At 61.9% G+C, this 27,760-nt stretch overlaps 3 protein-coding genes across 10 annotated transcripts in view; 1 reads left to right on the top strand and 2 right to left on the bottom strand.

The window, feature by feature from the left end:
• Window positions 1-128: 128 nt before the first annotated feature.
• Window positions 129-9,492, bottom strand: COG1 (component of oligomeric golgi complex 1). Of its 4 annotated transcripts, none has more exons than XR_008535249.2 (15): window positions 9,065-9,492; window positions 8,475-8,719; window positions 7,392-7,573; window positions 6,362-6,532; window positions 6,124-6,277; window positions 5,755-5,965; window positions 4,883-5,638; window positions 4,501-4,647; window positions 3,486-3,647; window positions 3,099-3,226; window positions 2,582-2,690; window positions 1,722-1,831; window positions 1,553-1,628; window positions 1,156-1,426; window positions 129-311 (listed from the first exon to the last, which is right to left on the bottom strand). XR_008535249.2 is itself a non-coding variant. In XM_054645345.2 (15 exons), exons 1-14 carry the CDS (start codon window positions 9,467-9,469, stop codon window positions 1,176-1,178), a joined length of 2,874 nt encoding a protein of 957 aa, XP_054501320.2. In that variant the 5' UTR covers window positions 9,470-9,492; the 3' UTR covers window positions 129-311; window positions 1,156-1,175. The 4 variants fall into 4 exon arrangements, 3 of the variants coding, with proteins under 3 accessions (XP_054501320.2, XP_054501321.2, XP_054501318.2); XM_054645345.2 differs by having other exon boundaries at window positions 1,156-1,193; XM_054645346.2 differs by having other exon boundaries at window positions 129-1,426.
• Window positions 9,493-13,691: 4,199 nt separating this feature from the next.
• On the bottom strand, window positions 13,692-17,861 carry SSTR2 (somatostatin receptor 2). Its single transcript, XM_077188287.1, has 2 exons — window positions 17,667-17,861; window positions 13,692-17,230 (listed from the first exon to the last, which is right to left on the bottom strand). The coding sequence occupies exon 2, from the start codon at window positions 17,171-17,173 to the stop codon at window positions 16,064-16,066; it is 1,110 nt and encodes a 369-aa protein (XP_077044402.1). The 5' UTR covers window positions 17,174-17,230; window positions 17,667-17,861; the 3' UTR covers window positions 13,692-16,063.
• Window positions 17,862-23,589: 5,728 nt separating this feature from the next.
• Window positions 23,590-27,760, top strand: part of SLC39A11 (solute carrier family 39 member 11) — a 75,440-nt gene continuing 71,269 nt past the window's right edge. The window contains exons 1-3 of one of the 5 annotated variants that reach the window (XM_054644976.2): window positions 23,590-23,810; window positions 25,081-25,194; window positions 26,285-26,323. In XM_054644976.2, coding sequence (XP_054500951.2) covers window positions 25,087-25,194; window positions 26,285-26,323 — 147 coding nt within the window. In that variant the 5' untranslated portion in view covers window positions 23,590-23,810; window positions 25,081-25,086. The other 4 variants (XM_054644975.2, XM_077188277.1, XM_077188275.1 and 1 more) reach the window with 4 other exon arrangements.

Below are 27,760 nucleotides of genomic sequence, written 5' to 3'. Positions count from 1 at the left end.
AAAGAGCAGCTCCATCTCTGTTGCAGCAGCCAGGGGCCAAGGACAATCCAAGCTGTGCCTGCTTCCCGTGCCACGCCCTGCTCTGAGGATGGGAGGTGTCACCGAGGGGACAGACAGACAGACAGAGCTCAGTGAAGACAAACAGCCAGAGCAGTTTATTGGTTGCTGCCTCACTTGGTCATGCCCGAGAGCCAGCCCAGCTTGAAGAGGGACGGGGCCGCCGCGTCCTCGTCGTCGGTGAGGAGCTGCCGGAAGAGCGCGCCCGGCCGAGCCTCGTCCTCCCTGGGCAGCACAGCAGCTGCAGCCTGGCCCTGTGGGAACACAAAAGTGACTCTGACTCCCACAGCACCCCCGGGGCTCCCTCTGTGCCCTCAGCAGCACAGGGCACACAGCCAGAGCGGTGTCACTGCTGGGGGAGTGACAGACACACACCCCACTGCTGGGAGCAACAGGCACTCAATGCTCGTAAACCCCAAGAACACTCAGCAAAACCCTCTGAGCAAGGGATCACAGCGTGGTAGAAGCACAGCTGGTGCTCTTGCAAGAGCTGTTCTTGGAGAACTTCAGATTTTAACCTCTCCAGAAGAGTTTTAGCATTGAAGGAGGAGCAAGCATCTGTCAGGGATCCTGGCAAGTGTGGCTAGCACAGGACACGGGTGTGCTGAGCACAGCACAGAGCTGAGGGGAGTGACACAACGAGCCAGACATCACTGCACACTTCTATGCTCTAATCCAGCTGAGCTGTGAGAGGTAAGGAATGCCTTTGCTGGGAAGTTTTGGGCTTTTAAACACCCCTTCTGCTGGGTCTGGTCCTTAAGGGCTCCAAGAACTGGAGAAGCAGAGTTGCAAATCGAACATCATCTCAAATGACACTGGGAAAACCAGGCCTTGACCTCTTGGTCTTGGCTCTTGCCAACTCAACAACTTGTCCCAGTTGCCAAGACCACCAGGGATAGATTGGGCTGGTAATAAGTAAAGGAAACATTAATTGCTGCTTCCCACAGCAGTGAGGTGTTCCTTGGCTCTCACCCAGCACACAGAGCTCCATCTAAGCAGATGTTTTAAACTGGGGGAAATGGAGCAACAGAAAGATTGGCTGCTACAGCTGAGCACCAGGGGAGCAGCAGCAGGACACTCCTCACACAGCTGGGGTACCTGGCCAGGCCTCCTCGGGGTTACAGGGCAGCATCCCACTGCAAAGGAGTTCAAGCATTAGCTGCTGTCCTGCAGCCTTTCCTGCAGCCCTCTTTCATGAGCTTTGATGCATTGCCCTCATCCATGTCAGCCCTCACTGCCTCTGCAGTGGTTTTTGCCTGCCACAGAGCAGTGGCCCCAAAACCACAGGGGCAAAGGGTGGGTGGGGTTTTGGAGGCTCCTGCAGGAATCCACCCCATCCCCTGCTGTGCTGCCGTAATGATTCCTTTTACTGAAAATAAAAATCAGGTGAAATCATGTTTGGCTACTTTCTTCTTTGCCCATAAACTCCAGTGTCAGGGGGACAATGAATAGTGGGAAAATATTCCTGTTTTTACAGCTCAGTTCAAACACCAACCTGGACTCTTTCTGTGCTCCTGGCAGTGGACTTGCTCTTCCGTGAGCTCGACATGCTCAGTGGCAGGAGTCCAAACCTTAAAGAGATGGAAGAAAGAAAGGTGGGAAGCAGCAATGCCACAGCAGCTTCCCAGAGGCAGGAGGATGCCTGGAAGAGCTGGGTGCCTCACCTGATCTGGCTGGATGCTAAGGGCAGGATGTTGTGCAGCTCCTGCGAGCTCAGAGCGCCGCCCCTGCTCGTGTACTGGTTCTCTGTCCCAGTCAGCAGCCCAAAGAGAACCTGCAAGGCACAGGAGAGACTTGGATTTGGGAAGGAGAAGCTGGGAAGCACCAGGATTTGGGGAAGAGGATCTGGAAAGCACCAGGATTTGGGGAAGAGGAGCTGGAAGGCACCAGGATTTGGGGAAGAGGAGCTGGAAGGCACCAGGATTTGGGGAAGAGAAGCTGAAAGGCATCAGGATTTGGGGAAGAGAAGGTGAAAGGCACCAGAATTTGGAGAAGAGAAGCTTAAAGGCATCGGGATTTGGGGAAGAGGAGCTGGAAGGCACCAGGATTTGGGGAAGAGGACCAGGATTTGGGGAAGAGGACCAGGATTTGGGGAAGAGAAGGTGAAAGGCACCAGGAGCTGTTTGGATCTGGGGTTCCTGCAGAGCTGACCCCACAGAATGTGGTAAAGCCACTGGCACACCATCAGCACTGAGTGTGAACAGGAAGTGCCTCTCTCTCCCTCCTCTTAACTCTGGTGTTTAATCATTCCCACAGCTGAGTCCCAGACCTGTTTCAGCACTACTTAACCCAATTAGTGTTGCACAGGCTCCAGTGAATCCTGTTAGATAAAGCTCAGGCAGCCCCAGAGCGGGGCCGTGCAGCCGGCTCAGCCAGCTCCTCTTATCTTCAGCTGGCACTGAGCACTCTTCCCCTTTCCAGGCAGTGCCAGTGCTTATCTGGAGGCACTGAGCATTCAAGAGCAGCCCAGCTGCCCTGCTGAGGGCCTTGTGAGGGTCCCTGCTGCTCCAGCCCTGCTCCCTACCGAGGTTCTCTGCACCAGGCGGTTCAGGTTGCTGTTCAGGTGTGGGGTGAAGACATCCAGGTCAAAGGGGTCAATGTGTCCCTCCAGGAAGTCGATGACCTTCTCAATCCTGCAGGCAGAGCAGAGAGCTCCTGTCAGGGGTGACATCCTGGTGATGCCAGCTCTGAAGCAGCCAGGGATTTCCTGTCTGGGGTGACTGAGCAGAACAGGAATTACTCAGCACAAGAGCAGCTGCCCCAAGGCTTTCCAGCTCTTACACAACCCCAGCAGCAGGAACTGCTGCCCATGGTACCCCCCAAGGGCTTTAACTCTTGGCTGGAAGCTCAACTGCTCTGTCCAGGGGCACCCTCTGAGGGTATCCTATGGACACAAGGAGGGGAACCAGCCCCAGACCCCCAGCCCTCCTCTGGTTTGAGGATGAGCTCCGTGTTTGTGCAGTGCCAGAGCTTGGAGCTTGCACTGGTTCAGGGCCCCCCAAAGCCCTGCTGGAGGATGTGAGCCCCAGAATGTGCCATACCCGGAGTCCTGCTTGATCCTGCTGGGTTTTGTGTCCTCACTCTTGGCTGTCAGGATGATGCTGAGGTACCTCAGGTCATAGAGTAACTGCAGGGCTCTGCTCTGGGTCAGGGGGAAGCTGTCTGGCCTCTGCAAACAGGACAGGCAGGAATGGGGCTCCTCCCTGGCACAGGGCAGGCTGCCCAAGGGCCAACATTCACAACACCAAGGCACAACCAGAATGTGAAATCTGGTGTCTGCCTCAGCTGAGGGGGAGGCAGGGTGAGTATAAGGGTGTTCCCTTTCCAGCTGTCAGGACAGGCATTGTAATGCTGCTTTTCTGTTCCAGGAGCTGGATGTGTCCCTCCATTCCCAGCCACCTTCTCCCTCCCATCCCACACCCAGGTACCTTCTCCTGCTTCTGCTCCACCAGCTTCCCATAGGCAGCCAGCACCTCTGCCATGCAGCTCCTGAGCAGCTCCTGCAGGGTCACCTTGGGCAGGGTGTGCCCACCAACCCTGTTCACCTCCTGGCACAGGCTGAACAGCAGGCACTGCACGTGCCACGAGGGCTGGGCAGCAGAACAGAGTTTATTTGCAGCTGCTCTGTAAACTCCATTCCCCTCCACATCCCTTCAGCTGGCTGCTGGGAGTGCCCCACTTCCATAGCAGCCACAAAGCTCTGCCCCACAGCTTGGCTTGGCCATCTCACGGGGTCTGAGCTACTGACACCTCAGATTTTGGGTTACAGCAGCTCCCAAAGCCCCCAGAAGATTTTAGCAGACACTGGGTGCAGTGAGAAAAGCATTCCCTGTTAATCTTGTGTCAGCACAGACCCTGCTCTGCCCACCCACGCCCTGGGGCTGTTCCTCCCTCACCTCCTGGGCCTCCTGCATTCTCACCCAGCTGCTTTTCCCCTCACATAACAGAATTCACTGGATAAGGCTCACTGCATTTCCCTGTCCAGCCCCTCCCGTGCTGTGCAAACACAGAACTCACTCCAGGCCTGGCCCTCCTCCCCCTGTCACCTGCTCTGTCCCTGTGAGGTCCTTCCTGTGCCACCACCACACCCTTGGGAAGCCACACGCCTCAGTTCCCTCAGGATTCCACAGTCCCACTGCTGCAGACCTGTCCTTCAATGCATCCAACTCCCATGGAACCTCTCTCCTGGGACCTCTGTGTTTAAACCAGGCCTAAGTCCTCCTCTGGCTCAGTTTTACAGGATCTGGGCCAACCTTCCTCACAGAGATAAACAGCAACAATGACCCATTTCCTTCCTCTGACCTCTGTCCTCATGAGGTGAGTGTCTCAAAGAGCACCACAGAGTTTTTGTCCCCTGCTGGTGACCCCAAACACCCTCTCCAGCAGCTCAGCCAGGGGTTCTGGAGCCAGTGCTGGGCTCCTCCCACAGGCTGCTCCCCGTACCTGCACAGGCAGCCGGATCTTGGAGGTCACACTGCTCCCAGACTCGGTCTCCTCCTGGATTTCAATCTCATCCCAGTTGGTGGCCGTGGCCAGCACAGAGCCAGCTGTGTCGAGCAGCAACGTGTGGGTGAAGCACTGAACCAGACCCTGGAGCACAACAATGAAAAAACCCTGATCACAGGGCACTTCTAACAGGGCCAAGAGCAGCCAGCCCACCCTGCCCATGACCTGCTGCACCCCTGCACCTCCCCAAGTGACCCTCATGGACACCAAGGCCCTGGAGCCACCCCTGTGACCGGGCAGCAGCACAGGGAGCTCTGGGCAGCCCCAGTGACCAAACCCTCCCCAAAATCCACCTCTGAGGAGGGAAACTGCTCCTTACTTTGCTGACAGCCGAGCTCCAGAGCTGATAAGCCACCAGGCTCTGCTGCAGGAGCTCTGCCTTCACCCCCTGCCACTTGGCCAGCTCTGGGGACACTTCCTGGGCCTTGCCCTTGCCCAGTTTCTTGGCAGAGCGCGGCTCCTTGGGCTCGGCGCCGCCCGCCCGGCCCAGCACGCAGCGCTGCAGGTGAGGGCACAGCTCGGGCAGGGCCTGGCACAGCCTGGCCATGAAGAGCACAGCGTTGAGCCTGGCATCCCCAGGGGGGTCCAGCTGGCTCTGGGCACTCTGGAGCTGCTCCTGGACGCAGCCCAGCAGGTGCTGGACGCAGGCGATGCAGCGGTCACGGAGCAGCTCCTGCACGGTGCCGGCGTCGGCGAAGCGGTCGAAGGCGGAGCGCGGTGGCTCCTTGGGGACAGAGTCGTCCCCAGGGAGGTAGGACAGGACATCCTCCAGCCTGGCCTTCAGCTTGGAGTCCAGCGTGGAGCAGAAGCTCTGCACGCACGGAGTGAGCGCCTGTGCCCTCATGGCCAGCCCGCTCCTGGCGAAGGGCCCGCGCTGCCCCACGCTGACCCACGCCGCGTCCCCAGGCAGGTCCCCGGGGCTCTCCGACCACAGGAACAGGGCCACGTTGTGCTCCAGCTGCATCTGCTTGCTCAGGGCACCGCTGCCACCTTTCACTTCCAGCTCCTGCAAGGCTGCAGCCAGCAGCTGCTTGGAGCTGTCTGAGATGGAGTCGAAGCCTTCTTTGGTCAGAGTCTGCAACGGAACCAGGAGAAAAAACCGATTTCAATGTGCCACTAAAACCCACCCTCAGTGCACTGTGAGCTGGGTGAGACAACACCTGGGGGTGCTCCCCAGGGCACAGCACCCACCTGCAGCCTGTCCAGGAAGAGCTGCTGCAGCAGCTCCTCCCAAAAGGACACAGGCCTGCCCAGCAGGCGCCGGCACACGGCCTCCCAGTTGTGGCTGCTGGACTCGCTGGACAGCAGCTCCCACACAGCATCACGGATCCCTGCCAGCCCCTTCATGCTCTTCACGTACACCAGCAGCGTCCTGACCCCTGTCCTGATGTCTTCACTGCACCTGGAGGCAAAGTTTCACCCCTGTGAGGGGTGTGAGGCCTGGCACAGGCAGCTGGATGTGCTGTGCTGCCTCTGGCTGCTTCAATCAGGGTGAAGGATGAGGAGGGTGAGGGGATGAGGAGGAAGGCAGCCAGGCTGGGATTGCCCTGTCCCACTCACATGTTGATCCACTGCTGCAGGGTCTCCCTGAGGTACTCCTGGCTGATGGGGTGTGCCAGGGTCCGCAGGGCTGGCTGGAATTCCACCACGGACTCGGGCAGGTACTTGAACCACCTGCTCAGCTTCAGATCCTCCTCCAGCACCCCTCCTCTCCCTGCAAGCACAGCCAGGGCTCAGCGCGGGGCGCCCAGCACGGGGCACCCTCCTGCCCGCACACCTGGGCAGGTGCAGGCCTCACCTGCGGGGTTCTGGCCTGTGCTGCTCTCCAGGGTGGAGAAGAGCAACCCACAGGGCAGGGCTGGCTCCAGGGCCGCCCCCTCGGGCACGGTGTAGAACAGAGCGTGGGCCTGGCACAGCGTGGTGGTGAGCAGCTCCATCAGGGAACACACCTGAGCTTTGATACCTGCGCCTGCAGAGAGGTGACTCTGAGCCAGGGCAGCCCCTCAGCACAGGTCAGTGGCACCCTGGGCCCTTCCAGGGAAAGGCTGGAGGGCAAAGGACTCAGCCTCATGCCCCACCTGCTCCCCCATTACAGCTCAGCTTAGCCTAAGCCCCTGAGAACTGGTAACTTTTGTGCTGTTTTGCAGTGTCCCTGTCACCATGAGATTTATGGGAATCTCTCATCTTCCCACTCACCATCTTCCCAATTATGGGAATCTCCCATCTTCCCATTCACTATCTTCTCAATTTATGGGAATCTCCCATCTTCCCAATTTATGGGAGTCTCCCATCTTCTCATTCACCATCCTCCCAGTTTATGGCAATCTCCCATCTTCCCATTCACCATCTTCCCAATTTATGGGAATCTCCCATCTTCCTATTTATGGGAATCTCCCCTCTTCCCATTCACCATCTTTCCCAATTTCTGGGAATCTCCCATCTTCCCATTCACCATCTTCCCAATTTCTGGGAGTCTCCCATCTTCCCATTCACCATCTTCCCAATTCCTGGGAATCTCCCCTCTTCCCATTCACCATCTTCTCAATTTATGGGAATCTCTCATCTTCCTATTTATGGGAATCTCCCCTCTTCCCATTCACCATCTTCCCAATTTCTGGGAGTCTCCCATCTTCCCATTCACCATCTTCCCAATTTCTGGGAGTCTCCCATCTTCCCAATTTCTGGGAGTCTCCCATCTATCTTCCCAATTTCTGGGAATCTCCCCTCTTCCCATTCACCATCTTCCCAGTTTCTGGGAGTCTCCCACCTTCCCAATTTCTGGGAGTGTCCCCTCCCTGCTGCAGGGCAGGCTCCCCCGTGGCACTGACCGTGGTGGGGCTGGTTGAGCAGCTGCTGGATGGCCATTTTCCTGGCCAGCAGGAAGTCAGCCAGGGCCTGCCGTGGGGAGCTGTCCTCCAGCAGCATGATGGCACACAGGGCTTCTGCCACCGCCTGCTCCGAGCCCGTGGGGCAGCGCAGCAGGGCCTTGCTCTCCTGCAGGATGGTGGATCTGCCACAGGAACCAGCTGGGAGTCACTGCCTGGGCCACACCAGGGCTGGGCTCGTGTGCTGCCTGCCAAAGTGGGACTCTTCCCACTGGAATCTGGGTGTTACAGGACTGGGGAGATGGTTTACATGGAATGGTTCAGGTTGGAAAGGAGCTCCCTAAATCCCTGTCCTGTTACCTGATGGAGCCCCCAGGATGTGCTGCTGGCCATGGGAGATTCCCTCACATCCCTCTGTCCCTGCCTGCCAGCTTCCCAGGGCACTGTGCTCCCAGCCTGGCACCTGCCCTGGGCTCTCCTGTGGGATCCACGTGCAGCTGCCTCAGGCAGAGCCTCCTGGCACAGGTGAAGAATTATTCTCCCCCCTTGCTGCAGCTGATTTCTGTCCTGCCTTCCCTGGGCTGAGCAAGTCCCACTGACAGGGAGTGTTTGGGCTGGGAGGGAACTTCAGCATTCAGCACTTCCCAATCCCTAAACCAGGCAAGTCTCATCCACCATCCCACCAGGACAGGGCACTGGGACACTTCCAGGGATGGGACAGCCAAAACTTCTCTGGGTAACCTGAGCCAGAGCCTCACCCCCTCTTCACCCAGCCCTTCCCAATCCCTAAACCAGCCTGCTCTGAGTCTCATCCACCATCCCACCAGGACAGGGCACTGGGACACTTCCAGGGCATGGGACAGCCAAAACTTCCCTGTGGAACCTGTGCCAGGGCTTCACCCCCTCTTCACCCAGCCCTTCCCAATCCCTAAACCAGGCAAGTCTCATCCACCATCCCACCAGGATGGGGCACTGGGACACTTCCAGGGATGGGACAGCCAGAACATCTGTGTAACCTGAGAAGGAGGCTCTGCCAGGGCTTTACCCCCTCCTCACCCAGCCCTGCCGTGCCCGTTCCCGGCTCACCTGAGGTGGCTGGCAGCCGCCACCTGCCGCAGCAGGATGGGGAAGCGGGCGAGGACGGCGCTGGAGCGGGCTCGGGGCGTGTCGAGCTGCAGCTGGCGGCGCAGGTGAGCCCCGAGCAGGTGGAGCCGGGCCGCGGGCAGGTACCGGCCCCCCTCCACCGCCCCCCAAACCTGCTCGGGAACCTCCAGCAGCAGCTTCAGCTGAGCCGCTGCCCCATAGAAACTCTGGTGAGCCGGTGGGCGAACCTGGAGAGGGAACACGGGGGGATGAGGGGATAGACAAGGGGATAAAGAGGGGCTACAATATGGGATGAGTGGAGAGAAGAAGGTGGGAAAGGGTGAAAGCAGGAAAAAGGGCCCAGGCAGGAGTGGGGGGGAAAAGAGTGGGTCCAAGAGGGAAAGAAGGAATGGGGGAATAGACAGGGGGATAAAAAAGGGGCAAGAATGGGGGGTGAGTGGAGAGAAGAAGGGATGCAGGATGAGAGGAAGGTGGGAAAGGGGCCAGGCAGGGAGATGGACTGGGGGCAAAAGAACGGCTCCAAGGGGGAAAGAGGCCCCGAGGGGTTCCGTGGCCGCCCCGCTGCCCCTCACCGTGCCGGCGGGGCCGGGCCGGGCGGTGCCGCCGCGCTGCAGCCCCCTCACGGCGCCCAGCAGGCGCTCGGCGCTCCGCCGCATCTCGGCGATGGTGTCGGCCGCCTCGATGAGGTCGCGGTAGCGCTCGCCCACCATCTGCCGCAGCTCCTCCCGCTTCTGCTCGATGCCGGCTCGCAGCCGCCGCTCCACCGCCCGCAGCTCGGCCGCCGTGTGCGCCTCGAACAGCGCCTCGGCCTCGGCCATCGCCGCCACGACACCGGCACCGGGACCAGCACTCACCGGCGGGGCCGCCGCCGCCATCTTGGGCACTGGAAGGGGACGGCGCTTCCGGGCGTCACTGCGGGGCGGTGCCGCCATCTTTGTGCCGGGCACGCGGGAGCGTGGCCACGGCAGCACCGCCATCTTTATGCCGGGCACAGCCGCACCCGGGTGCCGTTACCGTGGCAGCACCGCCATCTTTATGCCGGGCACAGCCGCACCTGGCTGTGTTGCCCCGGCAGCGCCGCCATCTTTGTGCCGGGCACAGCCGCACCCAGGTGCCATTACCGTGGCAGCACCCCCATCATTGTGCCGGGCACTGCCGCACCCCCTGTGCCGTTACCGTGGCGGCACTGCCATCTTTGTGCCGGGCACATCCAGGCCTGGGTGCCGACGGCAGCGCCGCCATCTTTGTGCCGGGCACAGCCGCACCCCGGTGCCATTTCCATGGCAGCGCCGCCGCCATCTTTGTGCCTGGCACAGCCGCACCCCGGTGTCGTTGCCATGGCAGCGCCGCCGCCATCTTTGTGCCGGGCACAGCCGCGTTGCCACAGCGACGCGGCCAGAGGGGAGCAAACGCCGCTTTGTTTATTTTATTTATAGTTTGTTTATTTATTTTATCGCGTTTTCTTTTTCTTCCCCGTTTCCCGGGAAACGGGTCGGGCTCCGCGGCCTGCGGGTGCCGCTGTCCCTCCACACACCCCGGGATGTTTCGCCCTCAGGGCACTTTGGGTTGCTTGGTTCGAACCGGGCTGGGGGTGTTTGCCCATCCTTCCCTTCCAAAAACACCGCTCTGAGCAACCTGCAAGCAGAGCAGGTGGGCTCGGATGTTGTATTAAAATCCTGTTTGTGCTGGAAATTGAGATGGGAAGAAAAAGAATCCCAGGTGTTTTGGAGCAGTTTGGTTTATTTGCGTGGGCAGTGTTGGTGCTGCTGGGCTGCACAGCTGCTCAGAGCTGAACTTTTTGTTTATAGGAGTTGATAAATTCTGCTCCCAGGGACAGGACAGGGGGAAACTGCCTCAAACTGTCCAGGGCAGGGGCAGGATGGACATCAGGAGGAATTTCTGCATGGAAAGGGCAGTGGGGGAGTCCCCATTGCTGGAATAAGGGATTTAAAGCTGTGTGGATGTGACACCTGGGGACAGGGAAATTGGGGATTCCCCACTGCTGGATTAAGGGATTTAAAGCTGTGTGGATGTGACACCTGGGGACAGGGACATTGAGGAGTCCCCGTTTCTGGATTAAGGGATTTAAAACTGTGTGGATGTGACACGTGGGGACAGGGAAATTGGGGATTCCCCATTGCTGGATTAAGGGATTTAAAACTGTGTGGATGTGACACGTGGGGACAGGGAAATTGGGGATTCCCCATCCCTGAATTAAGGGATTTAAAGCTGTGTGGATGTGTCACACCTGGGGACAGAGGCAGTGGTGGCCTGGGCAGTGCCAAGGTTGGACTCAGATCTTTGAGGGGTTTTCCAGCCTGAACAATTCTGGAATGCCCTTGCAGGGAGGTGCCCGAGCCTGGCTCATATCCCACTGCTCCAACACACACAAACAACCAGAAACTGTAGGAAAATCCTTTATTTCCCTCCCTGTGGCAGTCAGGAACCTTTGCTGCAGGGAGGCTCAGTCCCACACTGGAGCACTGAGGAATGATTGCCAGGGAGGAAAACGGGGCTGGGAGCAGGGACACGGCCTGGGCACGGCCTGGTCACCACAGAGCCACTGACAGGACACGGACACAGGGGGTGGACAGGGCTGCTGGGGGCCCTGCAGGGAACAGAGACCTCCCTTCACCCCCCTTGCCCTGCAAAAGTCACCTGGCAGAGTGGCAGCAGCCTCCGTGGTACCTCCTGGTGCCACCAACCCCCTGGCACACGGGGAGGGAGCCAAGGGTGCCCTGTGGGGCTGTGTGAGTGAAGAGAAAACCCCCCCTGGGCACACCCAGAATATACAATTTACATGTATTTACAATCAGACATGGTGTGGGGTGGGATGGAGGGATGGAATCCATGGATAGAGGGATGGAATCCATGGATGGAGGGATGGATAGAGGGAGTGGCCAGGTTTTGCATCCCTCAGCATCTCCTGGTCAGGACAGAGCCGGAGGAGTGATGGAATTTTAAGTTTCGATTCTTAGAAATACGAAATGTTTGTACAAGAGGAGGATCCTCCCAGGCTGGCTCTCCTCTCCTGGCTTTTCGCAGTCCAGGCCCTGCAGCAGGCAGGGAGTGGAGCTGGAATCCCTCAGGCTGGGTGTCAGAGGCTGGCAGGGAAGGGCAGGGCTGCCCTGGGCTGGCAGCAGCAGCAGGAAGGCAGCTCTGGGCTCTGCTGTGTCCTTTGCTGGTGATTCCCCCCGGGAGCAGCAGCAGGGAGGGGATGGAGGCTCTCCCTGAGCAGTTTGGGATCAGTTCTGAGGCTGGATCGGAGTCTGGGAGCTCTCCTTGCCTGGGATGGGGAGCTGGGCAGTTCTGGAGCTCTCAGTGTCCCACAGAGACAAAGCTCTTCCCATCGTGGCAGGGAGGGGAAACCCTCGCACACGCAGCAGTGCAGGTCAGGAGATGATTTCAGTCCAAGGCAACGTGGAGCCAACACAAGGAGCTGCAGAGATGCTCTGGGAAGGTTTTGGGTCCAGCCCCAGCCCCTCCTGCCCACCTGAGCAGGATTTGGCTCTGGAGCACAGCAGAGTGCCCAGACCCAGGCTGGGTCCGAGGGGACGCGGCGCTGAGGGAGGGGACAGCAGGGATGTCCCCATGCAGGTGCATCCGTGGGACTGGGCAGCTGTGGGGCCACCCCTCAGCCTCTCTGGGGAAGCAGTGGAGAGGAGGAAAAGAGAATTGGTTCCCACAGGCTTTGGGGAGGCCTCGCTGGGACTGGAAAGCTTCAGGAGTGACCCAGGCCCCTGCTCCAGGAGCTTGTGGCACACTAAGGAAAGAGGGAATTGGTTCAGGAGTGATCCAGACCCCTGCTCCAGGGAGCTTGTGGCACCCTGAGGAAAAGCGGAATTGGTTCAGGAGTGATCCAGGCCCCTGCTCCAGGCAGCCCAGGGAGCTTGTGGCACCCTGAGGAAAAGCGGAATTGGTTCAGGAGTGATCCAGGCCCCTGCTCCAGGCAGCCCAGGGAGCTTGTGGCACACTGAGGAAAGGGGGAATTGGTTCAGGAATCACCGAGCCCCCTGCTCCAGGCTGCCCAGGGAGTTTGTGGCACCCTGAGGAAAAGGGGAATTGGTTCTCCCAGGTTTTGGGGAGGCCTCACTGGGAATGTCAGGCTGGTGCTGGAGTGACCCAGCTCCAGGCAGCCCAGGGAGCTTGTGGCACACCCCAATCCGTGCTTCCCAACCCCTGGGATTTGGGAAAATGCCCTCCCTGCCTCTCCAGGCAGGAGCTGCCACCACTCCCTGCTGCCCAGGGCTGGGCTGTGTGTGAAGCACTTGCAGGCTCAGTCTCTTGGCTCTGCAGTCACCAGCAGAGATTCCTCATCCCAGCAGCAGCAGCCTGAGCAGAGCAGATCCAATCTGAGGTCAAGTTCCCACTAAAATCAAGTGGCTGGGAAGAAAAACTTCATTACTGGCGGCAGCAGCAGCAGCAGCAGCGGGGCTGATGTTTATTAGTCAGCAATGAACAGCAGAAGGTTTTATTTTGCTGCTTTTACAGCACTGCTGGGCCGTGGCTGCAGCTCCCTCTCGGCACATTTTGCTTTCCTGCCCTTTTTTTCCTCGGTGAGCTGTGGAAAGGCGGCCAAGGAGAGCCCTGGTGCCCCTGCCCCGCTGCATCCTGCCTCGGTGGCCTTTGGGATGGTGGTGGCAGTGCCCCATGCCCCTCAGCCCTCACCTGCAGCCCCTGATCCCCATCCCAGCAAAGCGGGGACACATTTCAGATCCCACTCTGAGCACCCAAAGCGTCACTGCCTGGGGCTTTGCCGGGACAGAGCTGACCTGGGCAGGGAATTCCCAGGATTTCTGCATTTTCCCGGGGTTAATCACAACAAACCAGTGCAGAGGGAGGTGCAGCTGCTGGGAGCAGGGGTCCCCCCCTCATCCATGGGGATTTTGGTGGCAGGGCTTGCACGGACACGGCTGGGATGGGGTCAAATCGGGTTTGGCCTGGCTGCAGGTGAGTTCTGGGGGCTCCACACATCCCCCTCCACATCAGGCATCCCCATCACTCACACATCCCCCTTGTCATCACTCACATATCCCCCTTGTCATCACTCACATATCCCCCTCCCCAGCACTCACATATCCCCCTCCCCATCACACAGCCCCCTCCTCATCACTCACATATCCCCTGCCCATCACACAGCCCCTCCCCATCACTCACAGAGCCCCTGCCCATCACACAGCCCCCTCCTCATCACTCACACATCCCCTCCCCATCACTCTCACATCCCCCTGCCCATCGCACGCCCGCCCTCGGCGCACACACCGCCCCCTCCGAGTGCCCACGGCGGCGGCACTGACGCATCGCTGCGGCGATGACACCGAGCCCAGCCCCGCTCCCGGCCCTCCCGGAGCTCTCCCCGTGCCCCGGAGCTGCTGCAATTCCTGCAGCCGTGCCCCGAGCCCGGGCTCAGCCGCGCTGCCACCTCCGTGCCCAGCCAGGGGACAGGGAGGTGCCACACACGGGCACCTGAGCGCTGGCGCTGTTCCTCGGAGGAGCAGGAAAGAGTTAAAAGCAAACAATCGCTCACATGGCTCTGCTTTGTCTTGCAGTAAATGCAGCGTCCAACAGAGCCGGGAGCAGGTAGCCTGGCACTGAGCCCTTTTTGGGAGCTGGCAGGGGTGGCACAGCAGGATGGGGTGGCCCAGGCTGGCATCTGCGGCAGAAGCTGGGCACAGCCATGGGCAAATTCCAGCCAGAGCCGAAGTTTGGGATGGAGCACGGCCCGGCTGAGCAAGTGGCACCGCAGGCAGGTGGCCCCTGCTGCTGCAGCCTCTCCTCCCACCCCGTTAGTGCTGCGGGCTGCAGGCTCCGTTCTGCCGGCGATGGTGGCACCAGGGCGGGGGCACGGGGCAGGGCGAGCTCTCTCCACCCAAACCCCCGTTCCCACGGCTCGGCTGTGCAGCAGGGGCCTGCGAACGGATCCGGCCTCTGGCACAGCCCCGCGCTGCTGCTCCGCCAGGAAGCCGCCGCTTCTCCCTCTCCCCTGGGCTTTCCCTGCAGCTCCCGCCGCGCTGGACAAGGAGGGGCTTGGGGAGGGGTCAGAGCCCGGCTTTGGGGCTGGGAGGGCAGCCAGGGACAGGACAGGGACAGAGCTGAAAGCTTCGGGACAGTCTTGGGAAGGCAAATGGAGCGGGTGTGGGGCCAGCCCCGCCGCCCCTCACACAGTGCAGGATCCAGGGGATGGATCCGTGCTGCCCTGCCCCATACAGGATCCAGGGAATGGATCCGTGCTGCCCTGCCCCATACAGGATCCAGGGGATGGATCCGTGCTGCCCTGCCCAGTGCAGGATCCAGGGGATGGATCCGTGCTGCCCTTCCCAGTACAGGATCCAGGGGATGGATCCGTGCTGCCCTCACACAGTGCAGGATCCAGGGGATGGATCCGTGCTGCCCTGCCCAGTGCAGGATCCAGGGGATGGATCCGTGCTGCCCTGCCCCATACAGGATCCAGGGGATGGATCCGTGCTGGCCTGCCCCATACAGGATCCAGGGGATGGATCCGTGCTGCCCTGCCCCATACAGGATCCAGGGGATGGATCCGTACTGCCCTGCCCCATACAGGATCCAGGGGATGGATTCCCGGCTGCTGGCAGCCCCGTTGTCTGCTCCGCCCGCTCCCTTCGGCTCGGACAAGGGTGGGGAGCGAGTCTCCAGCCCCCCCCGCCCATCCCCATCCTCTCCATCGCCCCTGCCTCCGGCGTGACTTGCCTGGAAGGAGCAGGGAGGTGTCAGCCCCGAGATCCTCGGAGCCGAGGCCGGACAGACCCCGGCGTGAGCCGGGTGCAGGAGCCGCTGGCAGCCCGTGCCAGGCTTCTCCAGGGTGTCACCGCCGCCCAAACACTTCCAAGGCTTTCCCAGCAGGGAGCGGAGCGCTCTCGGTGCCCGGCGCAGCGTGGGACCGGCCGGAGGGAGCGAGGGAGGGGCAGCGGCCACCGGGGAGGGCAAAGGGGGAAAATTCTCCATCCGAGCAGAAAATCTGCGGCAGGGCCAGGGAAAGGGCTCGGCAGCGGCGGGGCACGGCAGGGCGGCGTCAGAGGGGCACGGCTGCTTCCCGTGGGGATGTCCCCTCCGCGCTGGCGTGTCCCCTCCGGGCAGAGGGCTGCGGCAGGACACGCGGCACAGCAAGGATTAACCGGGGAAAACGCAATCCCGAACATCCTGGTCGCCTCGGGAGGGGAGGCGACACTCGCCGGGCGATCCCACCAGGTGCGTCCCCGTGCTGTCACACACCTGTGGCCTCGGCTCCTCCTGAGGTCCCACGCTGCGTCCAGGGGCAGAGCCCCAAAGCCAGCCGGCCCCGAGGGTGGCACGGGGGACCCCGGCCGTACCTGTGCCCACTTGTGGCGGCACTTTGGTGTCGCCGCGAGTTGTCTTTGTTTTGCTGGCGAGGCGGCTCCTCCTGACCCCTATATCCTTCCCAGCACTCGAGAGCCAGCCCAGCAGAGAGGAGCCCCGAGGCCACGGGGCGTTCGCAGCCATGCCCGCAGGTGGCATTGCTGCCCTGACCCCGGTGCCACCCCCTGCCGCAGCCGGGGAGGGGCGCAGGCAGGACAAACCCCGCCGTGCCTCACTCAGATGCTCGTCTGCAGGTCGCCGTTGAGCAGGGTCCTCTGCGTCTCCGTGGTCTCGTTGAGGCGGGATTTGTCCTGCTTGCTGTCGCTGCGGTCGGCCTCGTCCATGCCGCTGACCTTCACCAGGCACAGCACGTTCTGAAAGCTCTTCTTGAAGTTGTCGGACAGGAAGGCGTAGAGGATGGGGTTGGCACAGCTGTTGGCGTAGCTCAGCACCACCACGAAGTCGAACATGCCCTTGAGGACGGGCGTGGGCACGATCATGACGGACACGGAGGAGACGTTGAAGATGTAGAAGGGGAGCCAGCAGAAGATGAAGACGGCCACCACGATGGACACCATCCTGGTGACTTTCTTCTCGGACTTTTTCCTCTTGGAGGAGCCCACCCTGATGCCCGAGGACTTAACTTTGATGATGATGAACAGGTAGCAAAGGCAGATGATGGTGAGAGGCACCAGGAAGCCCAGGATGAAGGCGTAGATGATGAACCCCGTGTACCAGGCGCCCGACTCTCCCGGCCAGATGATGGTGCAGCTACTCCTGCCGTGGTTGTGCTGCACCCCGGCGTAAATCATGATGGGCATGATCACCAGCAGGGAGACGCCCCAGACGGCCACGTTGATCATTTTGGCCGTCCTGGGCCGCCTCCACTTGGCAGATTTGATGGGATGCACCACGGCCAGGTAGCGGTCGACGCTCATCACCGTCAGGCAGAAGATGCTGGTGAACTGGTTGATGCCGTCCACGGTCATGACGATCCTGCAGAGGGCTTTGCCGAAGGGCCAGTGCACCAGGGCCACCTGCATGGCCAGGAAGGGCAGGCCCAGCATGAAGAGCTCGTCGGCGATGGCCAAGTTGAGGATGTAGATGTTGGTGATGGTTTTCATCTTGGCGTAGCGCAGGATGACGTAGATGACCAGCGTGTTGCCGCACAGCCCCACGATGCACACCACGAAGTAGATGAAGGTGAGGATGGCGTTGCTGGTCAGGTCGAAGTGCTGGCCCGTGGCGTTCTGGGAGGTGTTGGTGGGCGCCTCCAGGGAGAAGTTGTCGAAGGGGGAGGCCGGCGAGAACCAGAAGGCGGTGGCGTTGGGCAGCTCGTACTCCATGGCTCTCCCTGGGCGCTGCTGGCTCAGAGGAGCCCCGATGTCATCCTCCCTCTGGCTCTGGGGAGAGAGGAGAAGATTCTAGAAATCAGGGAGTAAATAGAAATGAAGGGATTCCTGGGGAGGATCTGTCCATCCTGCTGCCAAGCTCAGCGGGAGAGAGGCTCCCCGCAGGGGGGTTCCCAACCCATCTGGCTGTGTCCCCTCCTCGAGCAGCCTCCCCGAGCGTGCCGCAGCTCCTCCTGGCTCTGGCGATCCCGGAGCCTTTAGGACTCCGCAAATCCAGCGGGTGCGTCCCGGTGGGTGCGACTGATGCCGGGAGCACCGAGGGAAAGCCTCCTTCTCTCCCGGCCCTTGGGCGGGTGCAGCCCCTTCCCTCCCAGCCGGCACCGGGACACGAGCCCGGGCGGCTCCGGTGGGCGACGAACTCAGCCCCCAGCCCCGGCCCCGCGTCTCCGCTGCAGAGGGCACCGGGCGGTGCTGCCCCGCCGCTCACCTGCTCCCGCCGCCGCCTCCCGGCCCGGCCCGGCTCGGCCCGGCCCGGCGAGCACCGGGGAGGCGCCGGCAGCGCCGGTGCCCCGCTGGGCTGCGCTCGGTTCCGCCCCGCACGGCTCCGCACGGCTCCGCACGGCTCCGCGCACCCGCTCCCGGCGCGGCTCCGCCGCTGGACCAGCGCACCGGCTGCGCCCCGCCCCGCGCGGGGCGGCTCTGCGGGGCCGGGGCGGGGACAGCCCGAGGAGCCCCGAGCTGCCCACCCTGGGCTGCCCAGCGTGAGCTGCCCACCCTGTGCTGCCCACCCTGTGCTGCCCACCCTGTGCTGCCCACCCTGGGCTGCCCACCCTGTGCTGCCCTCCCTGTGCTGCCCACCCTGGGCTGCCCACCTTGTGCTGCCCACCCTGCTCTGCCCACCCTGTGCTGCCCGCCCTGTGCTGCCCACCTTGTGCTGCCCTCCCTGTGCTGTCCACCCTGTGCTGCCCACCCTGCTCTGCCCACCCTGCTCTGCCCTCCCTGTGCTGTCCACCTTCCCCACACTGCCCTCCCTGCTCTGCCCACCCTGGGATGCCCACCCTGTGCTGCCCACCCTGCTCTGCCCACCCTGCTCTGCCCACCCTGTGCTGCCCTCCCTGTGCTGCCCACCCTGCTCTCCCCACCTTGTGCTGCCCACCCTGCTCTCCCCACCCTGTGCTGCCCTCCCTGCTCTGCCCACCCTGCCCTGCCCACCCTGCCCTGCCCTTCCCACCACCATTCCCTCTCCTGCCGTGCCCACCCTGCCTCCAGCCCTGCCTCCCCACTGTCCCGCTACATTTTGGTTCCAGCCGCGGCCTCAGCTTCTGCAGAGCCACCGGGGAGAGGGCAGCGTGCTGTGACCCAATGGAGGGTGACCCAGAAGGCTTCTGAGATCCCCAAATTCTCCCTGGAACGCTGGAAATTCCTTGACCCCAGGAGTTGGCATCTTGCCCCCACGGCCAAGCCAAGGCAGGTCCTTGCTGGTCCTCCCATCTGGGCCAGGCTGGAAGGTGATGCTGAAACATTTGGGGTCTCTGGGGACTTGTGCAGCACAGGTGGCTCCTGCCACAGCCTCTCCCTGGAGGAGGAGGACCAAAAACGAGAGGTTTGGGGCAGATAACCTCTAACAGAGGTTTGTTTGGGATCTTGAGAGCAATTAAATTATCTCCATTCCTGCCCCTCTTCCCATCACTTGGCCAGGAGACAATGGAGAGCAGGAAATTAGGAGTGAACAAAGAGCCCCGCGCTGAGGCTGCCGAGCGCGGCCGCGAGCTCCTCGTTTTCACTTCGCCATCCCCTTCCCAAGGCGGATCCAGAGCCACCAGGTCCTGGAGCACCGGCGGGGTCGTTATCAGCCTCATTAATCTTTAGGAGGCAGGAAAAAGCTGCTTGTGCTGAAGAGGATGTGGGAATTAATGTCCCGGTAATAGCGGGAGGGGAGGGGGGGTGAAGGGGATCGGATCCCCGAGGATCGAGCCCAGCCGAGGGGTTTGGTGCCCTGAGACCTTTCCAGAGCTGTTCTGTCCTCTCCCGGCTGCTTCCCGTGCCCAGCAGCGATGTCCTTCCCTCGGCAGCCGTGCCTGGGGCACTCCCAGCGCTGCCTCCCCGAATCTCTGCCATCTCCAGGCACCCAGAGCACCCTGGCCTGGCCGGCAGGGGCCTCTGGCAGCTGCAGAGAGCCCAGGGGGCTCAGGAACCTCAGGGTGCCCCCAGCTCCTGGAGCTGCCTGGGGAGCAGCAGGGCTCCAGCCCCTCCCTGCCTCTCTTTCTCTTCCACCTCGTTGGGAAGCCGGGCCCGGGGAGCTGGGGGAATCCAGCCAGTTCAGCCTGGCTGAACCCAGATCGGATCTTCATTAAAAACCCCATAAAATTAATGAAATGATGGCCCGGTGGGTATTGAGGAGCTGATCTCCGTGCAGGAGGAGGGCAGCAGCAGCTGCCTGAGTCAGGAAACCATCGCTGAGCCTTTTGAAGGGATTTGTTTGTTCACTCTGCCTGGTTTTGGGGCTGAATTAAAGCCCGGTGCAGAGTGTGCTCCGCGTCCCTGGGTGGTCCCTGCTTTGGAGGGACGCGGTACCAGCAGCTGGTTTGGTGCTGGCAGATAAACTCCTCTTTGTCCTTTTGCCTGGGAAGCATCCCCAGCGCTGAAAAGCGATTTACTGGCAGGGCTGGAGAGAGGAGGAACACTCAGCCCCTTCCCACACGGCCAAAATAACCCCTGGGAGAGAGGCACGGGGGTTACGTGACCACAGAGAGGCTTTAAAAACCTTTCCCAGCTTTCTGCCATCCCTTCCCAGCTGCTCCACAAGAGTCCCTGTGGAAAAACAGAGCTCTCGACCCCTGTCCTGGAAATGAGTGTTGTAAGGAGCTGGGCTGGGATGCCAACAGAGGGGTAGGGTGAGCTGGCCTTTGTCCTGGATCTGGGATGGGATGGGCTGGGATGGAGGGAGCTGGGCTGGGATGGGGTGGGATGGGATGGGATGGGATGGGCGGGATGGGATGGGATGGGATGGGATGGGATGGGATGGGATGGGATGGGATGGGCTGGGATGGGATGGGATGGGATGGGATGGGATGGGATGGGCTGGGATGCGCTGGGATGCACTGGGATGTGCTGGGGTGCAGCTGCTGTCCCCCAAGAAGAGAAGGATTTGCTATGCAGCCAGCCCGAGGATCCCTGTGAATTTCTTGATGGTGATGATGATGATGATGATGATGATGATGATGATGGTCTCTCTCCGGAGAGCCAGCCCTGAGCAGCTCTGTGACACCCCAGCCCCCTCAGAGGGACCCCGCTGTCCCTGTGGCCGTGGGGACAAGGCCAGCACAGGCGGGGATGACGGCGCTGTTCTGTCCCTGGGGTGGCACTCGGGCTGGCACTGCCCTTTCCCTGCCTTTTCCCTTCCCAGCTCCAGCCCAGCAGCCCCGGGTGCTTCTGCGGCTCCGCTGATTCGTGCCTGGAGGCGGCCTGGCCGCGTTTCAGGGATGCCCGGGCAGGGGGAGGCTCCTCTCTCTGTTCATTATCCGGACAAACAGCCTGGGCAGCGTCCCCGCGCCCCGAGGCGCGGCAGGACCCGGCTGGTGCCTGCCAGATCTAATCGGGAGCGTCTGCAGCGCTGATGGATGGCGGCGGAGAGGCGCTGGCGCCGCCACCTGAGCCCGGGGCGGCGTCCGGGGCTGCCGGGATCCGGGACGGGATCAGAACCTGCCGGGATCAGGGACAGGATCAGAACCTGCCGGGATCCGGGACGGGATCCAGAACCTGCCGGGATCCGGGACGGGATCAGAACCTGCCGGGATCAGGGACGGGATCAGAACCTGCCGGGGTCAGGGGCAGCATCAGAACCTGCCGGGATCCGGGACGGGATCAGAACCTGCCGGGATCAGGGACGGGATCAGAACCTGCCGGGATCCGGGACGGGATCAGAACCTGCCGGGGTCAGGGGCAGCATCAGAACCTGCCGGGATCCGGGACAGGATCAGAACCTGCCGGGGTCAGGGACAGCATCGGAACCTGCCGGGATCCGGGACGGGATCCAGAACCTGCCGGGATCAGGGGCAGCATCAGAACCTGCCGGGGTCAGGGACGGGGTCAGAACCTGCCGGGATCAGGGACGGGATCAGAACCTGCCGGGATCAGGGACGGGATCCAGAACCTGCTGGGGTCAGGGACGGGATCAGAACCTGCTGGGATCAGGGACGGGATCCAGAACCTGCCGGGGTCAGGGACAGGATCCAGATCCCACAGGATCCAGGGCAGTGTTTACATCTGGGATCCAGGGCAGCATCCACCCCTGGTATGAAGGGCAGAATCCACACCCTGCAGGATCCAGGGCAGCATCCACAGCCCAGATCCAGGGCAGTGTCCACATCCCCCTCTGTACCCCTGGGGTCTCCCCACCCCACCCCATCCCAGCTCCTGCCCTCCCCACAGCCGGTTCCTTCCTCCCTGCCCTCCTCTCCGCCGTTAATTGCCTCCCTGATTGGTTCATTAATCTCGGAGGGGCCGGGCAGGGCTCGGCCGGGGCCCCGAGCGCTGACACCGAGGAGCCTTTGGCCACCTTTGGCCGCAGATCCCGGCTCTGTGACGGTCCTGGCACTGAACCGGGGCTGGACAGGCTGGCGGTGGCAGCCGGGCTTTGTTCCAGCTGGCAATGTCACCGCTGGTGACAACCCCCGGCCCGGCATGGGCACCCTCGCGTCCCTCCCGGCCGCAGGAGGAGGAGGATGAGGAGGAGGAGGAGGATGAGGATGGCAGCGTCCCTGTGTGCCCTGGGACGGGACCGTGACCCCGCCTGTGCCGTCCTTGGGGACAGCCCCGTGTCCTCAGTGCCTGTCTGGCCATCCCGGCTGGCTCCAGGCTGACACAGATGGATTTGGGTTGAGCAAGAGCCCGGCCCTGAGCCCAGCCTGCACGGAGGGGACACTGCAGGGACATTGCAGGGACACGCTGGCCCTTCCCAGGGACGTCCCCCAGCCAGCAGTGCCTGCTGCCAGCCCTGCAGGATGTGCCTCTCTGCCCCAGACAGTTCATGGCACAGAATCCCAAAGGATTTGGGTGCCCCAGAGCTCCCTGGAGCTGCCCCGTGTGGGGTCTCGGTCACCCTGATGGGACAAGGCAGCAGATTTGTCCCCTTTGGGTGTTTAATGTGCATTTTAGGGGCTCTGGGCCTGTTCCTTCCCTGCTGGAGAGGCAGGGATGTGACACTGGGACAGGGCTGTGACACTGATACAGGCAGGAATGTGACACTGAGGGGACAGGGCTGTGACACTGGGACAGGGCTGTGACCCTGGGACAGGGCTGTGACCCTGAGGGGACAGGCAGGAATGTGACCCTGACACAGGCAGGAATGTGACATTGGGACAGGCAGGGCTGTGACACTGACACAAGCAGGGCTGTGTCACTGAATTGTCCCCGCACACAGAAGTGTCACTGGGCTCCGGGGGTGGCAGTTGATTTTGCTGATGCTCCTGCACAGAGCCACCACAGCTGTCCCCATTGCCACCCACACGTCCCCAGGCAGGGCCATCGCTGCCAGCCACCCCCAGCCTGGGGCAGCGTGTCCCTGTGTCCCCAGGGCCATTTCTGCCATGTCCCTGTGTCCCCAGGGCCAGCCCTGCCGTGTCCCTGTGTCCCCAGGGCCAGCCCTGCCGTGTCCCCTGCCGGGTCACAGCTGTCCCCAGCCCTGCCAGCACACTGTCACAGTGTCACCCCAGATCCCCAGGGTGTCCCCATGTCCCTCCCAGCTGGCACCTGGCCCTGCAGCTGATGAGGGAAGCAGCAATTCCGGGGCCAGATTGATTAAATCCTAAATCAAGGAGAGTTCAAACCTGACCTTTCCCAGCTGGGGCTGGCCAGGGGCTGTGGCACACAGCCCATGGGATGTGTCCTTCTGTCCCTCTGCTCATGGGATGTGTCCTTCTGTCCCTCTGCCACCCCTGCTCCGTGTGGCATGGCACAGGAGGGGACACCGGGCTCTGTGACCGGGGACAATCGGTGGCAGTGCCACCTCTGCCCCCTGTGATGGTGCTTTTGGGGGTGCCAGGGCATCAGGGCGAATTCCTGTATGGAAAGGGCTGTGAAGCATCGCAGGAGCTGCCCAGGGAGGGTTCAGTGCCATCCCCGGGGGTGGCACCTTGGGGACAGGGTGGCACTCGGTGACCCCAGAAATCTCAATAATTCCGGGATTCTGTGACAGCCACGAGCGACAGGTGACTGTGGCTGCACCCCTCGAGTGACAGTGACAGGGGACAGCCACGGAGCCAGCTCTGCTCGCCTCTATGCGAGCTCATTAACATTGCTAATTAGCCAGGCTGGTTGCGGGGGTGGCAGTAAGGAGGGAGGAGGCTCTCAGGGCACTCCAGTGCCAAGGCGGAGCTGTGTCCGGGGCTCTCTTTGCAACGGAGGGAGCGGTGACAGTGACATGACAGCGACAACGCCGCCTTATCGCGCCCACCCGCGCCGCCCGCCCGCCTCGCTTTGAGGCCGCCGCGCCCGCACCAACCGCAGAGCCGAGGGCGGGCCCCGCCCCCGCCGCGCTGCCATTGGCTGAGAACCCCGGGGGGCGGGGCCAGCCCGCGGACACGTGTGCGCACCCGGAAGCGGCGGCGGGACCGGTCCGGCCCGGGCGGAGGTACCGGGGTTCGGATCCGGGTGGGGACGGGGGGCTCTGGCACTGACCCGGCCCTGGCACCGCCCCGCAGCCCCGTGTGTGGGGGTCCCGGGGGTCCCGGTAGCGGCCGGGGCACCGGGGGCGCCGCTTTTGGGGGGTTCGGGGCCTGCGGTGGGTCCGGGGATGCGGGGCTGGGGGGTTCGGGGGTCCCGGGGTGAGCCAGCGGCTTCAGCGGTGCGCGGGGTCCTGGAGTTGGCCTGGGGGGCTCGGGTTTGGGGACTCGGGGTTCCGGGGGCTCCGGGTTTGGGGTTTGGGAGTCCTGGGACCGGCTGGGGCCCCGAGTTTGGGGGTCCTGGGAGCACCCGGGGCTCCGGGTTTGGGGATTCTGGCACCGGCTGGAGCTCTGGGTTTGGGGGTTCGGGGGTCCCAGGACCGGCCCTACGGCTGGAGGGCCCCGGGGTGCCGGTAAAGGATTGGGGAGGGGGATATGGGGGTGTTTGAGTGCTCCTGGGAGGGCTGTAGGACCCCCTGTAGGAACGGGGCATCTTCCTGGGGGGGTCTGAGCCGGGAAATCTGCAGGGTCTGAGCTGGGCAGGGTCTGGGAAAAGCCTTTGGGATGAGGCTGGGGGCTGGGAGAGCCTTTGGAGCTGCCACTGGTGTGTGTATATTTCATATATATTCACATATAAATCCATCAACGCCTGCCTATTTCATATATATTCACATATAAACCTGTCAATCCCTGTATATTTCGTGTATGTCCACATATAATTCTCTCAATGCCTGTGTATTCCATTTATTTACACATAAACATATCCATGCAGGCATGTATCATAAATTCATTAATCTGGATTTCCAGCCTGGCTGGATTTCCGTGGCACTGCTGCTCCCTGGGCCATTCCCAGTGCTCATTGCCCATTTTCTGGGGTTTATTGCCCATTCCCCAGGGATTTATTGCCCATTCCCGGGGATTTGTTGCCCATTTCCCCTTTCCCGAGGTGCCAGGAGCAGGTGCTGTGAAGTTTTTCACCTTCCACACCAGGAAAACCGGGCTGGGGGCACAAAAAGGGGCCTGGGCGAGGTGTGACCCCAAATCCTGCTGGGGTTCTGCTCCAGGTGGGATCTGCTGGGTCCTGATGGGCTCAGCTTAAATTGCAAAGCCTGGCCTAAGGGGGAAAAAGGGAGCCTGGGGGGGATGGTTGGGCTGGCTGTGCTGCAGGGGGGTCTGGGTGGGGTTTGGGGCTCTCTGGGGGTCTCTGGCTGTTTTCCCAAGGCTGCTCCTCTCTCCCAGGCCAGGATGATCCCGGGGCTGGGCCCAGGGCTGCAGGCACTGCTGGGGACTCTGCTCACCTGGGCCCTGACAGCAGCTGGGTCAGCGCTGGTGTTCGTGTTCTCCAGAGGGCAGGTGAGCCTGGGGTCCCACAGATCCCACGGGATCCTGACCTTGGGATCAGCCCCTGGGGCCTAGATCCCACAGGATCCCAACCCTAGGGCAACCCCTGAACCCCTGGGATCAGCCCCTGACCCCCTGGGATCCCACAGGATCCCAACCCTAGGGCAGCCCCTGAACCCCTGGGATCAGCCCCTGGGCCCTGGATCCCACAGATCCCACGGGATCCTGACCTTGGGATCAGCCCCTGGGCCCTGGATCCCACAGATCCCACAGGATCCCAACCCTAGGGCAACCCCTGAACCCCTGGGATCCCATAGATCTCACAGGATTTCAATCCAAGGGCAGGTGAGCCTGGGGCAGCCCTGGGATCCCATAGATCCCACAGGATCCTGACCTTGGGATCAGCCCCTGAGCCCCTGGGATCCCACAGATCCCACAGGATCCCAGTCCAGGGCCAGGTGAGCCCTGGCACCCCACAGGATCTGCTCCTGCCTGGGTTTTCCTGCCTGCTCCCAGCTCTGAGGGGCGAGAAGAGGAAAAATCCAGCTCCTTTCCCATCCCCAGGAGGGGAAGGAAATCAAATTTCTGAGCCTGGAATGTGCCCCTGGGGCTCTGTGTGGGAGCTGCAGCTCCCCTGCCTCTAACCTGGTTCTGCTGCCACGTTTCCAGGGCAGGATTTGGGTCAGTCCCTGCTCAGAAGGAGCAAACTGGGGAGCTCTAAGTCATCCTGGATCCAAAATTAGAGGCCTCCTGGCCAGGGTGCTCCAGATTGCCCAGATGGATTCATTATTTATGCCTCAGCCTTGTGATGCTTTATTCAGGAGCTGCCTGCTGAGGGAGGCTCCCTTTGAGCAGCACTTGGCTTTTCTGCCTTGGGGAGGGGGTGAAAACTGCCCTGGGGGAGGCAGGGACCCCCCAGCTGTGCCAGGGTGCCCAAACCCCAGTGCCCAGCCTGGCCTTGGGCACTGCCAGGGCTCCAGGGGCACCCCCTCCTCCCGTGCCAGGGCACAGTTCCTGCCCAAAGCCCCACCTGAGCCTCTCCAGCCCTGTGGGCAGTGCCCTCACACCAGCTCAGGGTGGTTTTGTTTGCTTTTGTTTCCAGAGGCGGATCCTGGATGGGAGCCTGGGCTTTGCTGCAGGGGTGAGTGCAGCCTCCTCCTCCTCCTCCTCCCCCTCCTCCTCCCCCGTGCTCTCTGCAGCCCCTCCACGCTTGGTTTGCTTCTCCACTCGAGTTAAAGCCCCTTGGGTGATTCTCTGAGGGCAGGGAAGGGCTCAGGATGCTCCTGCTGAGGACGGGCTCCAGGCCCCCGAGCTGCCCACGCTGCCCTTGGCTCTCTGCAGTTCCATTCCCCCTTTCCTGGGGGCACTGGGAGCACTGGGATGGGCTGGGGGCTCTGTGCCTGCCTGGATTTGTGCTTTAACCCCTCAGGAGGAGAGGGAAGGGAGAGCTGCAGCTCTCCATGGAGGCTCTGTGTGAAATGTGGGGCTCTCTCCTGGAGGAAAAACCTGGAACTGTGGGATTTGGGAACCGTGCAGGGGTTTGGGAGCCGTGCAGGGGTTTGGGAATGTGGGGCTGGCACTGCCCAGGTGCTGGGGCCCCACCCAGACTCATTAATTCCCCTTTGTTTCCATCATTAATTACCGAGTCCAGCTGCTCAGCCCCACCCTGCAGGTGCTGGAGGGCACCTGGATGTGCTCTGGGGTGGTGCCCCTGCCCCCCTGCGTGCTGGGCTGTGCCAGGTGGCCCTGGCTGTGCCACCCGGGTGTGTCCTGGTGCCACCTGGGTGCCTGCTGGGTGACAGGGGCCGGCTGTGCTCCCTGCAGGGTGAGGATTGTCCCCCTTGGAGGCTGTAGGGGACCCCTGGGCTGGCATTTCTGCAGGAATCCCAGCAGGATGAGGAGCTGAGGCCACCAGGTCACCCTGGCACAGCTCTGGGCCAGCCCTGCCTGGCCCAGGTGTGGCTCAGGGAGCTCAGCTCCTGCAAACATTGGCTTTGCCCTCAGCTCTGCCAGCTGGCAGGGCCCAGAGCAGGAGGGGGAATTGTGCCTGGAGGGGCCAGGAGGCCCTGGGGACACTGGGGACACCAGGCAGCCCTGGGGACACTGGGGACACTGGGGACAGCAGGACAGGCAGCCCTGGGGACACCAGGATGCCCCTGAGCTGGAATTTCCCCAGCTGGGCAGCGTTGCCATTCTTGGCCAGCAGCTGGGTCTCCACCTTTTCCCTGCCTCAAAAGGGTTCAACAACACAAGGGACCTTTCCCTGTCCCCCTTTTTCCCCTTCCTTTCCCTTCCCCCTTTCCCCCCTCATTTTTTCCTTCCTTCTTTTCCCTCCCCCCCTTTTTTTTCCTTCCTTTCCCCTCCCTTTTCCCCTTTCTTTCCCCCTCTTTGTTTCCTCTCCCTTCCTTCCCTTCCTTCCCTTCCCCTGGCCCCTCTTTTTTCCTTCCTCACCCCCTTTTTTCTTTTCTTCCTTTCACTGCCTTTTCCTCTTCCTTCCTTCCCCCCTTTTTTTCCCTTCCTTTCCCTTCCCCCCCTTTTTTCCCCTTTCCCTTCCCCCCCTTTTTTCCGTTTCCCTTCC

This window comes from Agelaius phoeniceus, chromosome 19 (assembly GCF_051311805.1).
Source record: "Agelaius phoeniceus isolate bAgePho1 chromosome 19, bAgePho1.hap1, whole genome shotgun sequence".
Classification (NCBI taxonomy): domain Eukaryota; kingdom Metazoa; phylum Chordata; class Aves; order Passeriformes; family Icteridae; genus Agelaius; species Agelaius phoeniceus.
Note: the sequence above shows the minus strand (reverse complement) of the source record. Positions and strands in the feature narration are given on the sequence as shown.

What these genes read in the sequence shown, in the direction of transcription:
- COG1 (XM_054645343.2), bottom strand. Translation starts at nt 9,469, where the DNA reads ATGGCGGTGCTGCCGTGGCCACGCTCCCGCGTGCCCGGCACAAAGATG. An exon ending in GCTCAACCAGCCCCACCACG is followed by an intron (nt 6,533 to 7,391) that starts GTCAGTGCCACG and finishes ACCTCTCTGCAG; the next exon opens with GCGCAGGTATCAAAGCTCAG. An exon ending in CACAGGCCAGAACCCCGCAG is followed by an intron (nt 6,278 to 6,361) that starts GTGAGGCCTGCA and finishes CTGTGCTTGCAG; the next exon opens with GGAGAGGAGGGGTGCTGGAG.
- SSTR2 (XM_077188287.1), bottom strand. Translation starts at nt 17,173, where the DNA reads ATGGAGTACGAGCTGCCCAACGCCACCGCCTTCTGGTTCTCGCCGGCC.